At 36.8% G+C, this 14769-nt stretch overlaps 1 protein-coding gene across 7 annotated transcripts in view; it reads left to right on the top strand.

Annotated features, from left to right (window-relative positions):
* RNF38 (ring finger protein 38) overlaps positions 1–14769 on the top strand; it is a 50374-nt gene that overhangs the window by 14566 nt on the left and 21039 nt on the right. For all 7 annotated transcript variants that reach the window (XM_042913279.1, XM_042913281.1, XM_042913278.1 and 4 more), the window contains 2 exons: positions 4690–4883; positions 11808–12021. In XM_042913279.1, coding sequence (XP_042769213.1) covers positions 4777–4883; positions 11808–12021 — 321 coding nt within the window. In that variant the 5' untranslated portion in view covers positions 4690–4776. The remainder of the gene's footprint in view (positions 1–4689; positions 4884–11807; positions 12022–14769) is intronic.

The following is a 14769-nucleotide window of genomic DNA, read 5'->3' as shown; positions in this document are numbered from 1 at the left end:
TCTCTTCCCTTCCCCCACTTGTGTTCCGTTTCTTTCTCTGTCAAAAATAAATACTTAGAAAATTTTTAAGGTGATTTGGTATTAATAGTGGTGTAATTCATTTTATCAGATGTTTAATACCAAGTATAAAAGCTAGCAAGCTAGATTTCTTTTGTTGTTCTTCCTTTCTTCCCTCTCTTGCCTCCCTTGATCCCTAAATCTGCACCAGTATTCTGTACCAAAACGGACAGTACTTGTGCCTCATTTGAATCAATTTCTGGAACTTTCTAAAGTCAGCCCACTGGCACAGAGTCAACAAGGAAAAAAGGGAAATTCTTCCACTGAAAATTGAAAAAGTAAATTTCTCTTTTATGGTGAGTCTATCCTTCGGGACTTTTGCTAAGAGAGTCCCTTAACTTGTTTTGGTAGTTTTCAAAGTGTAGTCCCACACCAGCAGTAGCAACCATCACCCAAGATTGTGTTATGAATGAAGATTCTTGGGCCCTGATCCAAAATTTCTTAATCAGAGACTGAAGAGCAGGCCGAACAATCTGGTGTTGCTGACACTTGCAGAAGTAGAAGAACCACTGTCCAAGGTCAGGGGAGTATTCCTCCAGATTCTGCTGTGCATTCACCTCTGCCAAGAGAATTTGTAGCAGCATAATTCTGGACCAGTTTCTATATTAATTTCTAAGCTTAGAGGCTCATAGGCAACCTCTGTGGGTAATAAAAAAAAAATTGAACCCTAAACTTGGTGTTGAGGAGCTAACCTGTGGTTTGAATTCTCAGGGGATAAATCTCTTCTTCAATTTCCAGTCCAGTCCAGAGTAGATCTGTTTTCTTATTGATTCTCCATGCCAGTGGGCTTTTTCTAGTCTCCCCCCCGCCCTTTTTTAAATGTTTATTTATTTTTGAGAGAAAGAGAGCATGAGCGAGGGAAGGGCAGAGAGAAAGGGAGACACACAATCTGAAGCTCGCTCCAGGCTCCAAGCTGTCAGCACCGAGCCCGACATGGGGCTTGAACCCACAAACCATGAGATCATGACCTGAGCCGAAGTCAGACTCAAAACCGACTGAGCCACCCAGGCGCCCCACTAGTCTTCCCTTTTATTGCAAGTATAGTACTTGGGAAACTTTGGCTCTTTGCAGGGTTCAGTGAGTGATAAGGCCATAGCTTCTGTGTCCCACCCCAAGATAAACCAAATCTGGTTTTTGGTTTTCCCCTTTGTTTCTGGTCCTTGGTAGTTTCCCTTTTTTTCTGAGTTCATTGTTACATTTAAAAACTATTTTTGTTGGGACACCTGGGTGGCTCAGTCTGGTTAAGCATCTGACTCTTGATTTTGCTCCAGTCGTGATCTCACGGTTCAGTTCATGGGTTCGAGCCTTGCGTCTGGGTCTGCGCTGACAGCATGGACCTGCTTGGGATTCTCTCTCCCTCTCTCTCTGTCTCTCTCTGTCTCTCTCTGTCTCTCTCTCTCTCTGCTACCCCTCCCCGCTTTCACATTTGCTCTCTCTCGATTTCTCGATCTCTCTCAATATAAATAAACTTAAAAAATATTTTTGTTGTATTTAAGCCATTATTTCTAGATGTTTCTATTAGGATTTTTACATTTAGTCCATGCTTTTGTCAAAACAAGTCTTTATACTTAATTTACCAAAGTTTACAGTACTTACATATTTTTTTCTGTAACTACAATGGTGATCTTTCACGCCTTGTCTAGGTTGATTATAAAATTGAAAACCAGTGAACAGTCTCCATAGTGTTAGGAGTATTTGTCTATTACAGTCATTTCAGGACTAAGTAGCATGTTGGCCCATGGAGGAGAAGATATAATCTTCTACCTGTTCTACTCCAGGGATGCTTTAGGTGACAAAATGATAGTGGATTTGTTTTCATCTTTGTTTTTTCTAGACTCTGGTTACCTTTCAGAAAAAAAATTTTTAACGTTTATTTTTTATTTTTGAGAGACAGAGCATGGGCAGGGGAGGGGGCAGAGAGAGAGGGAGACACAGTATCCCCAGCAGACTCCAGGCTCTGAGCTGTCAGCACAGAGTCCCATGCGGGGCTCAAACCCAGGAGCCGTGAGATCATGACTTTAGCCGAAGTCCAGTGCTTAACCAATTGAGCCACCCAGGCACCCCTGGTTACCTTTTATACTTCCTATGGCAGAATAACCATGTGCTTAAGTTTTGTAAGAACTTCCAAGTTCTCAGTCGTACTGTTTTTGAACTCATATTATTTAGAGTATATTTCTTGGAGTCCTCTAGCTTGTTCTAATTGGAATAGTTACTTTTCAGTCCTGAGATGTCTTTTCATTGCACTTCTGAGTTACTATTACTGTTCATTGGATCCTCTGTGTGTGTCTGTGACCGCAAATAAAAGACAGCACACACATGTATGCACACATAAAATCAATCAAGTAAAATTTTTTGAAAGATGTGTGAGAAGCAGCTTTGAACCTTTATATATCTGGCAAGTCTTTCCTTTTGCCTTCACAGTAGATTAGTAGTTAGGTTGGAGTATAAAATTCTAGGTTCAATATTTTCCCTCAGCATTTTTAGCATCTTTTGTTTTCTGAGGGAATGCTAATCTAATTCTTGTTTCTTTGTAGGTTATTCCTACTTCCCTTTTCTGGAAACTGAGGATATTTTTGGAGTTCCTTAGAGTACTAAAATTGATGAGGAATGTGATGAAACCATGTTGTATATATGTAGTAAACTAACTTCTTAATACTTCCCTGTCTTTAAATATCCATTTTGGTTTTCTATTACTTTGAGTAAAATAGGAAGAGTTATTACCGTAGTACTAATGAATAGCTCACTTCTCTCCACTTCCTATTCTTTGTCTCCTCTTTTTCACTAATGTGAATCTATCACAGCACACAGAAGAGATAGGGAACTTTCCCAGTCACCTTGTCTCTTAAAAACAATGCATTTGCAGTTTGTTTTTGTGGGTTTGTACCATTCCCCTCCATTTTGGGCAGTGACTTTTTAGAATTCAAAGTCCCTATCCATAGCTTGCATTAAGCTTCGCAGTATAAGATACATATATGAAAACTGAAGATTGTGATTGGTTACTAGCGTTTGGTAGTTTAAAAAAATAAAGTCAAATTTGGTTGACCAACCGGAGATCACTTATTTCTAGTGCTTCTGTGTAGTTAATGTATGACTTTGCCAGGTATTGATCATTCTGCTTTGTTTTAATCAAAATATCTACATTTCATTGGTATTTTTGAAGTTTTAGGGTTATCAGAACATAACTGATTTTCTTCTTAAAATCAAAAGGTAAAAACAAACATACTTTTAATAGCAAGCACCATTAAATCTAGGGAGAAAATAAGGTGTTTCTTTATGGTTCTGAAAACTATTTACTATTTTAATTATAATGATAAATTTGAATTATCCTTTTTAAAGTTTATTTATTTTGAGAGAGAGAGAGAGAGACTCTGCACACGAGCCAGAGAAGGGCAGAGAGAGAATTCCAAGCAGGCTTCGCACTGTCAGCACAGAGCCTGATGCAGGGCTCAATCTCACAGTGAAATCATGACCTGAGACGAAATCAAGAGTCAGATGCTTAACCGACTGAGCCACCCAGGCATCCTGAATTATAATATTTTTAAATATAGAAAGACAGTGACATCGTTTTTGGAACACCTCTGCTTAATAATGTGGAATGATCAAAAGTAACCATTTAGGAATTTGCTTTATTTTTATCAGTTTAGTTAATTCTTGTTTATCTCTTTAAATCTAATGTTGTAGTGTTGTAGCCCCATATACTCTTTTGCTAATCCGATTTTTTTTGTGCTGGCAGCAGGCACCAATTATTTTGCACCCAGAAGTGCTCTAATGACCAAGTAATTAGAACTTGAAGGAGTAGATTTGAGATAAGAGAGGTTCTCATAGAAAATAGATAGACATTGGTTAGCCAGACATTGGTTAACTTGAAATTTTGATAGTTTCTGTGAGACTGGATGGGAAAATTCTATGGAGAATCCTAGAGAGTTACTAATTCAACTAAGAGATCCATACCAATTTTATAGCTAGTGATGCTGTGATCCTTGAAAACTCAATGTGTAACAGGTACAGGTTTTGAATTATTCACCACTCCCACGATTTACCTGAAACTCTGTGTCTTCCTCAAAATGCTGTAATGTTCTCGTTAAGAACTAATGATCTAGATCAGTTGACTCTTTATCTGTTTCATAAAAATGTTATTTTATTCCTCTAACCCTTATTAAAGAAAATGTAATGACCTTAAATAGTGGGAATAAAGAAGCAGAAGGGTGTTATTTAGAATCAAGTCAAGGGCCTACTAAAATTATTCCCCCTCCTCAGCTGATCTCACAGATGAGAATTGATCTCTAAAAATGTAACTTAACTGATGGGGGAACATAGTGGAATTGGTTTGGGATTTTAAATAAATGGTCAAGTTCCATACAATTGTTTATTACCTTATTGTTCATCTTAAATGTCCATGAGTTTTGTGATGACTTTTAAGAAACAGATTTTACTTTCCATTTGATACTTACTGTGTATCTCCCTTCCCCTATTCAGCCTCTTTTTTCTTTAAAGATATTTAATTTGGGTTGACAGCATATTTTTCCCCTCCTTTACTCTTTAAGGTAAATCTGTTTAAACGCCTGTGCATATATAGTAATGCAAAATCCTTAAAAGGTCTCATTAAGTTGATTGATTTTGTTGCATTGGCAGAGTGAAGATAGTCCGAGTCCCAAGAGACAGCGCCTCTCTCATTCAGTCTTTGATTATACATCAGCATCACCAGCTCCCTCACCACCAATGCGACCATGGGAGATGACATCAAATAGGCAGCCCCCTTCAGTTCGATCAAGCCAACATCACTTCTCAGGGGAACGATGCAACACACCTGCACGCAACAGAAGAAGGTTAGTTGATTACAATGTATTTCTTAAATTCTCTTCCATTGATAGATTTGTTTTTTTTTTTATGTCAAAAAGCATTTTTTCTATAGGCATTTTATAAACATTCATACACATTCATGTGACATTATTTATAGACTTCCACACAAGATCATGAGAGTTCATTTAGCTTATGGTTGACAGGTGAAGAAATTCAAAGAGGCTAAAGTGATTTACCTAAAATCAATCCATGGCATCATATATGCATTCAGCTACTTTATGGTTTAAGGTGTTTTGTAGGCTAGCCTACAATCCTGATTACAGAAAAATGAATTTTATAGCTCACAACTGTAATGAAATACAGAAATCCTAGAAATGAGATACTCTTTTTTAGTCCATTCCTATTTCTTGTGTATCCTTAAGGCAATTGGGAACTTAATTAGGTTTCTTATAAAACCGTGCAGCCTCTAGTACAAAAGAGTGACTGAAGTTTACTTCAGTGCTCAGTCCTCTCTCTCATGGGACTTGGCCGCTGTCTTTCTTTCCTGGGGGAATGTATTTCTTCTGAGCTTCTTCCTCTTTAGTTGTGGCCTGAGTACATACATTTCTTATTCAGGGAAATCGTGAATCCTTGGAGTGAGTCAGCTGTTTGCATGTCCAGTATGTTGGTAATCTAAGAAATATTGAAGGTCTGGAGTTAGGAAGGTGTTATGGACTGAATGTGTCTTCTCAAAATTCATAGTTGAAGCCCTAATTCCCCAGTGTGGCTGTATTTGGAGATGGGGTCTCTAAGGAAGTAACTAAGGTTGAATGAAGTCATAAGGGTGGGGCCCCCAATCCAGTAGGATTGGTGCCCTTTTAAGAAGAGACACCAGAAAGCTCACTCGGTCTGGCATGTAAGGACAGTGAAAAAGGTGGTCATCCTGCAAACCAGGAAGAGAGCTCTCACCAGAAACCAGCCATGCTGACATCTTGATCTTGGACTTTCAGTCTCCAGAACAATGAGAAAATTAATTTTTGTTGTTTAAGCCACCTAGTCTGTGGTATTTTGTTATGGCAGCCCTAGGAAACTAATAATGAAGGATCTTAAAACCACCATTCTTTGTTCTAAATGAGACAAAATAAACCTGTTTCTGAGTTATGTTCTGTTGAGACCCTAAGACTTTTACATTACTTGGTGCGTTTTTACCCAATTTTATGGGAATGTTTAAAATAATGTATGTCAACCAGGTAAAATATTTTATAGCTGTTAAATACAATAGCTGAGACAATATGGTTGTTTGTTTCAGGGTTACAACCTGAGCATCTACTGTAATCTTTCCTATTGTTTTATGGTGAAATGTGTCATGCTTTCAAAAGAACCTGTAAAACAAGCATACACTTAAAAGGGTAACACACAAGTGTACCAACACCCAGGTTAAAATAAAACATTGTTACTACTTCACAAGACCCTGTTCATCCTTCCTAAAGGATAAACCCTGTCCTGTGATTTGACGACATTCCTTTGTTAATACTTTCTAATACTTGAATGTATTCTAAAATGATGTAATTTTAGTTTTTGCTAATTTTACTTTCATTTAAATGTATTCGTTTTTTACTTTGTTTCCTAAGCATTCTATTTTTAATGTGGGTAGCAGTAGTTCTCCATTATATTGATATGCCATTATTTATGTTTCTATCTACTACTGAGTAATGGTGATGCTCAGTTTCTTACTATTATAAAGAGTGTTATTAGGAACCTTTCATGTACACATTTCCTCGTGTACATGTGGAAACATGTCAATAGTGTATAAGCCTAGGACTAAAGGCTCTGGGCCAGCAAGGGAATGTCAGAAGTGTCTGTTCCAGATGGTAGTGGTAACTAGCTGTGGGTTCTAAAATTGAAGAGAAGCTTTGTGCTCTAAGGTCATGGAAACACAAAGGGGAAGGATAGGGAGCACTTAACCTGGAAAACTTAACTATGGGCTTATCCTGCCCAGCAGTCTGTTAGGATTCCTTACTCCATTCTCCCTTTGATATTTTATTGTAGGCTAGCTAATACACTTAGTTGCCAGATATCCTCCCAGAAGCAGGCCGTGCAAGTAGATGTAATATCCAACAACAGTCTAACGTAATTTCAGATACAAAATGAAAGGAGGACGCTAAACTCCATAAAACAAAGAACTTGAAGAAACCGTTAATAGAACAGACAGAATTTTTGAGTAAGTGTAACATGAGAGAGATGCAAGAAGATACTATATCCATAAAAATCAACTAAAAACCTTACTTGGTAGAATTTAGAATTAGTAAATATGTAGAAAAGGTGTCCTAGTTTCTGGAAGATCAAGTGGAGAAATTTTCCCAGATATAGTGTAAAAGGCAAAATGAAGTGTGGATAAAAAAAAGTTTAAATATAGAGACCGAGCCATCAGTTCTAAGTATGTCTAATAATATTTTCAGATGGAGACAATTGAAGGGACCTCTTAAAAAAATTTTTTTTTAAGTTTATTTATTTATTTTAAGAGAGAGAGTGTGAGCAGGGAAGGGGCAGAGAGAGAATCCCCAGTGCAGGGGCTCAATCCCATGACCACGAGATCATGACCTGAGCTGAAACCAAGAGTCAGGATGCTTAACCAACTGAATCACCCTGGTGCTCCTCATGTGGGGACCTTTTTATTCTATTTTATTCTTTTTTTTTTTTTTTTTAATTTTTAAATTTTATTTAAATCTAAGTTAGTTAACATATAGTGTAATAATGATTTCAGGAGTAGAATTTAGTGATAAATTGCTTCTGTAATAAACCCAGTGCTCATCCCAACAAGTGCCCTCCTTAATACCCATCACTCATTTAACCCATCCACCCACCCCCCTCCAGCAACCCTCAGTTCTTTGTATTTAAGAGTCTCTTGCGGTTTCCCCTATGTTTGGGACCTTTCTAAAGAAATAATGCAAAATCATTTCCCAGAATGTAAGAAAGACTGAGTTTTGAACAGGATTTGAACTTTCAGAACATACACGAAGGACAAATAAAAAATTGACAAATATTCCAAGACAGAAACTTTTTTAAGTTCTGCTAGCTGCCTTATCATCTAAGTGTAAAGCCAAAACATAAAAACATTTCAAATATTCAAAGACAAAATTGACCAGCAAGAAATCCTCCTTGAAAGAATTATTAAAAATTATACTCTCCCCAGGAAGCAGAAGAATAAATGCAAGAACTATGATTCAAGACCATTGGTTGGCAAAGGAAACAATGACATGCTTTTAAGTCTGAATAAGGTCTGTTTAAAAAAGAGAAAGAAGGTGGCTCAGTAGGTTAAGCGTTCAACTCTTGGTTTCAGGTCAGGTCATGATCTCACAGTTTGTGAGTTCAAGCCCCGCATTGGGCTTCATGCTGATAGCTTGGACCCTGCTTGGGATCCTCTCCTTCTTTCTCTGCCCCTCCCCTGCTAGTGTGCATGGCCTGCCTCTCTCTCTCTCTCTCTCTCTCTCTCTCTCTCTCTCTCTCTCACTCAAAATAAATGAACTTCAAAAAGACTAAAAAAGAGAAAGAGGGGTGCCTGGGCATATGTCAGCTAAGCATCTGACTCTTGATTTTGGCTCAGGTCATGATCTCCCCGTTTATGAGATTGAGCCATGTGTTGGGCTCTGCACTGACAGCATGGAGCCTGCTTGGGGCTCTCTCTCCCTCTCACTCTGCCCTTCTCCCTCCTGCTTGCACACGTGCTCTCTCTCTCTCTTAAATAAGTAAACATTTAAAAAAATACAAAAGAAATATGGAAAAGATCTGCACATGAGATGGGGACAGAGAGAGAAGAATGTATTAAGGGTAATTACTAGGAGAATAGAAATACAAAATGTATAGCTTCTACACATTGAAACAGATAGTATATCTAGAAAACTCCATCTAACAAAAGGCAGGTAAAGAGGAGGGAACAGCTTTGGGCTATTTACAGTTGATACACCTAAAATAAAATGACAGTACGATAAAGTCAACTGAAAGAAATATTTGTCCATATTTTATCATTTCTTATTTCTAGATTTTCCAGTTCTGCTTCCTAAATACTCTGTCACAAAGACATACCTACCATTTAACGAGGGGCCATATAGTGAAGATATAGAGACATACATGTCAGCATGAGGACTTGGATCTTAATTTGTGTTTAGTGTGAATGCTGTTGAAATTATTTTTGAGTAGAGAAGTGAGAACAAGTGGCAACAACAGAATAGAACAATAATAAAAGGGGACCTTAAAGTTTGTGTATAGGTTGAATAGATTTTCAGGAGATGAATGATCTGAGCACATAGATTCTATTTTGATTTTAAGGTACATATTTTTTCCCATGTTAACATCTAGTAAGGACTTAGAATTGATGGTATATCATAGTTTAATTAGCAACTTTTCCTCTTTTTAGTGATACATAAAACAGTCCTTTATTTTACTTTTTTAAGATTTTCTTTTTAAGTAATCTCTACACCCAGTGTGGGACTCAAACTCACAACCCCAAGATCAAGAGTTCCTCACGTTCCACCAACTGAGCCAGCCAGGCGCCTCATAATACAGTCCTTTAAAATATCTGTACAGATACAAAAGATATGTGCATACACATGAGTTAGTATATGTAGATACATTTTCTTGTTTTGTTCTTTAGGGAGGCTAAAAATAGTGATTCATGTGTAGGAGTAAGCACACCTCTCTTCTGAATACCATTCTGCAATTAAAAGAACCAAGGGTCTTTGGAGAACTGGTTAATTCCAGAACTGGTGTAGGGAAAATACAGGATGAGGGAGCATGTATTATGGTGCCAGATATTAAGGAAGTACTCCAAAGGATAGAGATGTAGTGAAAGGACACAGGAACTAAACAAAGTGCACAGAGTTGAAATAACTTGAACAACAAAAACAGTAGTGTGGATTATAACCCAAACAATAAAATATCTGTGAGTTCATACTGATTATAAATAACTGAATAAACAAAAGTGAGAGAGAAGTGACAGTTCTTCCTTACAGAATTGCAATCAATACATGTAGAAGAAATGAGGGGAGTAGGAAATCAACATTAGAATAGCGTAATAATGATAGCTGAATATCCATTCATGCATGCTAAAATTATTGGCAAAACTTTCAGCAGAAGCAGAAAGTTTGCATGTTCTCAAAGTAACTCACCCCCAAGTATTTGGTAATTACAAAAGGAAGAATGGTGGTTTTGTAGTAGAGGGTTTTGGCAGACACAAGTTTAGCCAAATGGTCAGTGATCCATGCATATGTCCCAGTGATGCATATCGATGTCATGTGCCCCTAGATATGGTGCACTGAAATGGGCAGAACATCTCTGTGGTATCCTTTCCAGTAATATGTAACATCAGATATATCGTGAGAAAACTCAGACAAACCCAGGTTGAGAGACATTCTGCAGAGTAAATGTCTTCAGAGAGGTATCAAGGTCATGAAAGATAAGGAAAGACAGGAACTGTCACATTGAAGAAGATTAAGGAGCTATGACAACTATCTGCAATAATGAGATCTTGTATTGGATTCTCAACAGTGGGGATATTGGTGGAAAAATTGGTGAAATCTGAAATGCGCTCTGTTGTTTAATAGTACAGTACCAAGGTTTATTTCTTAATTTTAATAATTTCTCTGTGCTTATGGAAGATACTAGCATGAAGGAAAGCTAGGTGGTGAAGGGTATGCAAAAAAAAACTATGCTAAAATTATCTCAGAACATTTAAAAAGTGAGTTCTAGGGCGGATGGCATCTTAAATTCAATGATATATAATATGTAGATTTTGAAGTAAATATATGTAGACTTTGCAAAAAGAGACATACTAAAAATAAAGATAGAGGAAGCAGTTAATGGAACAAGAACCTGGGGAGTGGTATCAAGAGTACTATTGAAGAGTTAATGTCGCCAAAGAGTGTCCTCGTTCTCTTTAAGATTGGGCAGTTGGGGGTGAGAAGATGCAGATTTAGAAGTACAGAGGTGACCTGATAATCCATGAAGATTGCTGAGGTGGCTGTGTGCAGCTAGGTCTGGAAGGGGGCTGTTTGGCCTCTTTTGCCCAATGTAGAGTACATTTTAATGAGGCTGCTTTTTTGAATTGCATTGGTGCTGAGCCATTATAAAAAGCAGTGGAGATAAATTGTAGAATTGTAGAGAAGTAGAAAATGGAAGTCTGCTCACAGTAACAACTTGATAAAATTTGTGTTTCACTATCTTGATTCCTTTTTTTTTAAATTGAAGTAAAGTTGACACACAGTGTTTCAGGTATATAACACAGTGATTTGACAAGTCTATATGTTACGCTTTGCTCATCACAAGTGTACCTATCCTACCATCTGTCACCATACAACACTATTACAATACCATTGACTATATTCCCTATGCTGTACTTTTCATCTCCATGACTTGTTCATTCCATAACTAGAAGCCTCTGCCTCTCACTCGCCATTTACTCATTTTGCTCCCCCTACCCCACTCCCCTCTGGCAACTACCAGTTTGAGGAACTATGTCTTTCTGTATATCTTAGCCAGATAGACAAACATGAAGTGCCCATTAAGCACATGTGGAATACTGACTGGCAAGATACATGAAAATTAAAATTTATTATATGTTTATAAGATAAAGGGAGCAAAATAGTGGGTCAAAACTGTAAAATTGCTGATATTTGACTACTTTTGCCTATACAAAGGGCAGTTTCATACAGTTAAAAGACTCATTAGTGGGCTATTGATTTCTAAGTACATGCAGAGCTGAATACCAGTTTTGTTACTTTTTTAAAAACATACATTCTGTTTAAATGTATACGTTTTTAGAGCTGATGAGGAACCATAGCAATTATTTAGTTGCTCAGGCTTTTGCCCTAGCATAAACGACTGATGGATTGCGAGGAGAGACAATACAGAATCCTCATGGATTGATTACAACAGTGAATATTATAATGACTTTTTTGACATTTGCTATATTACAGTCCTCCTGTCAGGCGCCAGAGAGGAAGAAGGGATCGTCTGTCTCGACATAATTCCATTAGTCAAGATGAAAACTATCACCATCTCCCTTATGCACAGCAGCAAGCAATAGAGGAACCTCGAGCCTTCCACCCTCCGAATGTATCTCCCCGTCTGTTACACCCTGCTGCTCATCCACCCCAGCAAAATGCAGTAATGGTTGACATACACGATCAGGTATAGTAACAGAATGTCCAGGAAATACAGATGCTAAAAGTTGGTGGCAGTTTATTTGAGGTTGGTTTTTGTTGTACATTTGTTTTAATTTTACCTGAAAGGAAACGATCTTCCCTAAATTGAAGCTGTTTTAGATTCATTGATTCATTCTTAAGGATTGAAATTTAAATTCTACATGGCTGAAAAGAAAGTTGAACTTTAAAAAATGAGCAAGGTTATGAAAGCTCAGAATGGCTTCATGTAATAGTTGGTTTGAAATGACTGATGACAGGATTAATAGGAGATAGCAGACAGCTGGTGGTTTGAATACATATGCCTATTTTCCTCTCCCTTCCAGTTTCTTCTGGAATAATTCAGTAGGAGAGACAGTTGGATGCATCTTGGCTTATAGGTTTACATGGGTCTCCAAAGAGATGACAGGTAGAAGGCTTCATTTCCTTTTGTTCCTGCCAGGAACTGAGGGACTAATTGAGAAGAGGGCTTGCCAGTCTTCAGAGCCTGCGAGTAAAGATCAGAATTGTTTATATTTCTGTGGAGTTTCTGAAGTCAAAAAAACACAAATCTAGATGTATTCTAATAAAGTTGCTGAATTTTCAGGATGAGGAAAAAATCAAGTTTATAGACAGGAGAAATTAACAAAGGAAAGAGACTCAGATTAGCATCCCTTTTTTTCATCTACACTAGAGTGTGGAAACAATGAAAAAATTGAAAGAAAATATGATCTCCCAGGCACCATCTTCTATCAGACTTGTTCTTCCCTTGTGTTAATGAAACAATTCAAAAAATTTATCATGCAATAAGAAGTTCTAAAAAGAAAACATTTTCTAGACCACATTCTTTGTGGTCATAATCTGATACAACTATAAATTATAAGTTTGAAAATTGATTTAAAAAATGACACTGAAATATTTGAGGCAGATTATAATTAAGGAAAATTAAAGGAAAAATCCTATCAAAGTCATACGCCTAGAACTGTTTTCTGAGAAAATTTTATAAACCTTCGTTATTTGTTTTAAAAATTGAAAATAAATGAACTAATTGCTTGAGTAATTAGGGGGGGAAAATAGAGTAAACCAAAAAGAATTGAGAAGAATAAATTACTAGGAAATACAATTAAAATTAATAATATGGAAATCTGTTTTGAAGCAGCACAAAGGAAACCCAGTCCTGGTGCTTTGAAAAATTGATAAGAATGGCAAGCACCTTGTGAGCTTGGGTAAGGAGAAAAGAACAAATACATAAATAAGAGTAGGATTGATAAAAAGATCTATATCCATACACATAGGAAACATTCAAAGAATTTTCTTCAACTGTAAAATAAAAACAACTATTTTATAAGGGATGTTGGAATAATTGAATTATTTTGATCACTTAAACTAGTACCAGTGATAAGTACTCTGGTATTAGCTTAATTAACTTTGTTGTTAGCTATTATAATGAAAGTCTATATATAACTCTGGGGCAACAGAAAATGTGAAGTTCCAAAGTTGAACCAACAATAATAGAAAATTTTGAATTACCACATAAGTGTGAAAGCTACTTAAAGATTTACCATTGAAGAAGTACAGTGACCAGATGGCTTCACAGATGATTTTTCTAATCTTTAAGGAACACTCATGTAATAATACACAAATGATTCTAGGCTTTTCTTAAGACCAGTTTTCTGATTACTTTATGAAACCCACATCATTTTATTTTTTTTATTTTTTATTTATTTTTTTTTTTTAATTTTTTTTAACGTTTATTTATTTTTGAGACAGAGAGAGACACAGCATGAACGGGGGAGGGGCAGAGAGAGAGGGAGACACAGAATCGGAAGCAGGCTCCAGGCTCTGAGCCGTCAGCCCAGAGCCTGACGTGGGGCTTGAACTCGCGGACCGCAAGATCATGACCTGAGCTGAAGTCGGACGCTTAACCGACTGAGCCACCCAGGCGCCCCAAACCCACATCATTTTAATATCAAGAGTAAATAAAGATAATAAAGTAAATAAAAATAATAAAGATAAAATGGGGATTGCTATCTTTAGTTTCTGTAGAAACTATCCCCAAAGAACGGTAGAAGAAAACTCTCGAATACACAGATTTTTTAAAAAAATTTTTTAATGTTTATTTAATTTTGAGAAAGAGAACACTAGCAGAGGAGGGGCAGAGACAGAGGGAGACACAGAATTCAAAGCAGGCCCTGAGCTGTTAGCACAGAGCTGGATGCGGGGCTCAAACTCACGAACCGCGAGATCATGACCTGAGCTGAGGTCAGATGCTCAACCGACTGAGCCACCCAGGCACCCCCACAGAAAGATTTTCTAAGTAGATGTTTAGAAATACAATCTAGCAATGTATCAAAAAGAATAACCTATGAATAAACAAGGTTTATTCCAAATAAGAGGATAGCTTAATATGAAAATATTCATATTACATCAACAAATAATAGGAGAAAATGATAGTGATTTTATCAGAAGATGTTGAAAAGTCAGTTAAAATTTAGTAAAGACTCTGATAAGATAGGACAAGAAGGAAATTACTTAAATATAATAAATAAAATTATCCTAATTTTATCCTAATTGGCCAGCAATGAATCAGCAACTAGCAGTGTTTGTTCTGTCCATTTTTATTTAATGTTAGTTCTACCAAATGTAATAAGATAATGTAGTAATGGATGTAAAGCAGTGAAAGAAATAATTGTATTTTTCTCCTCGTTGTGTAATTGTAGAAGAAAACACAAATACTAATTTGAAAGGATTTGATACA

This window comes from Panthera leo, chromosome D4, assembly GCF_018350215.1.
Source record: "Panthera leo isolate Ple1 chromosome D4, P.leo_Ple1_pat1.1, whole genome shotgun sequence".
Classification (NCBI taxonomy): domain Eukaryota; kingdom Metazoa; phylum Chordata; class Mammalia; order Carnivora; family Felidae; genus Panthera; species Panthera leo.
This window is presented reverse-complemented; position numbering and strand designations above follow the sequence as displayed.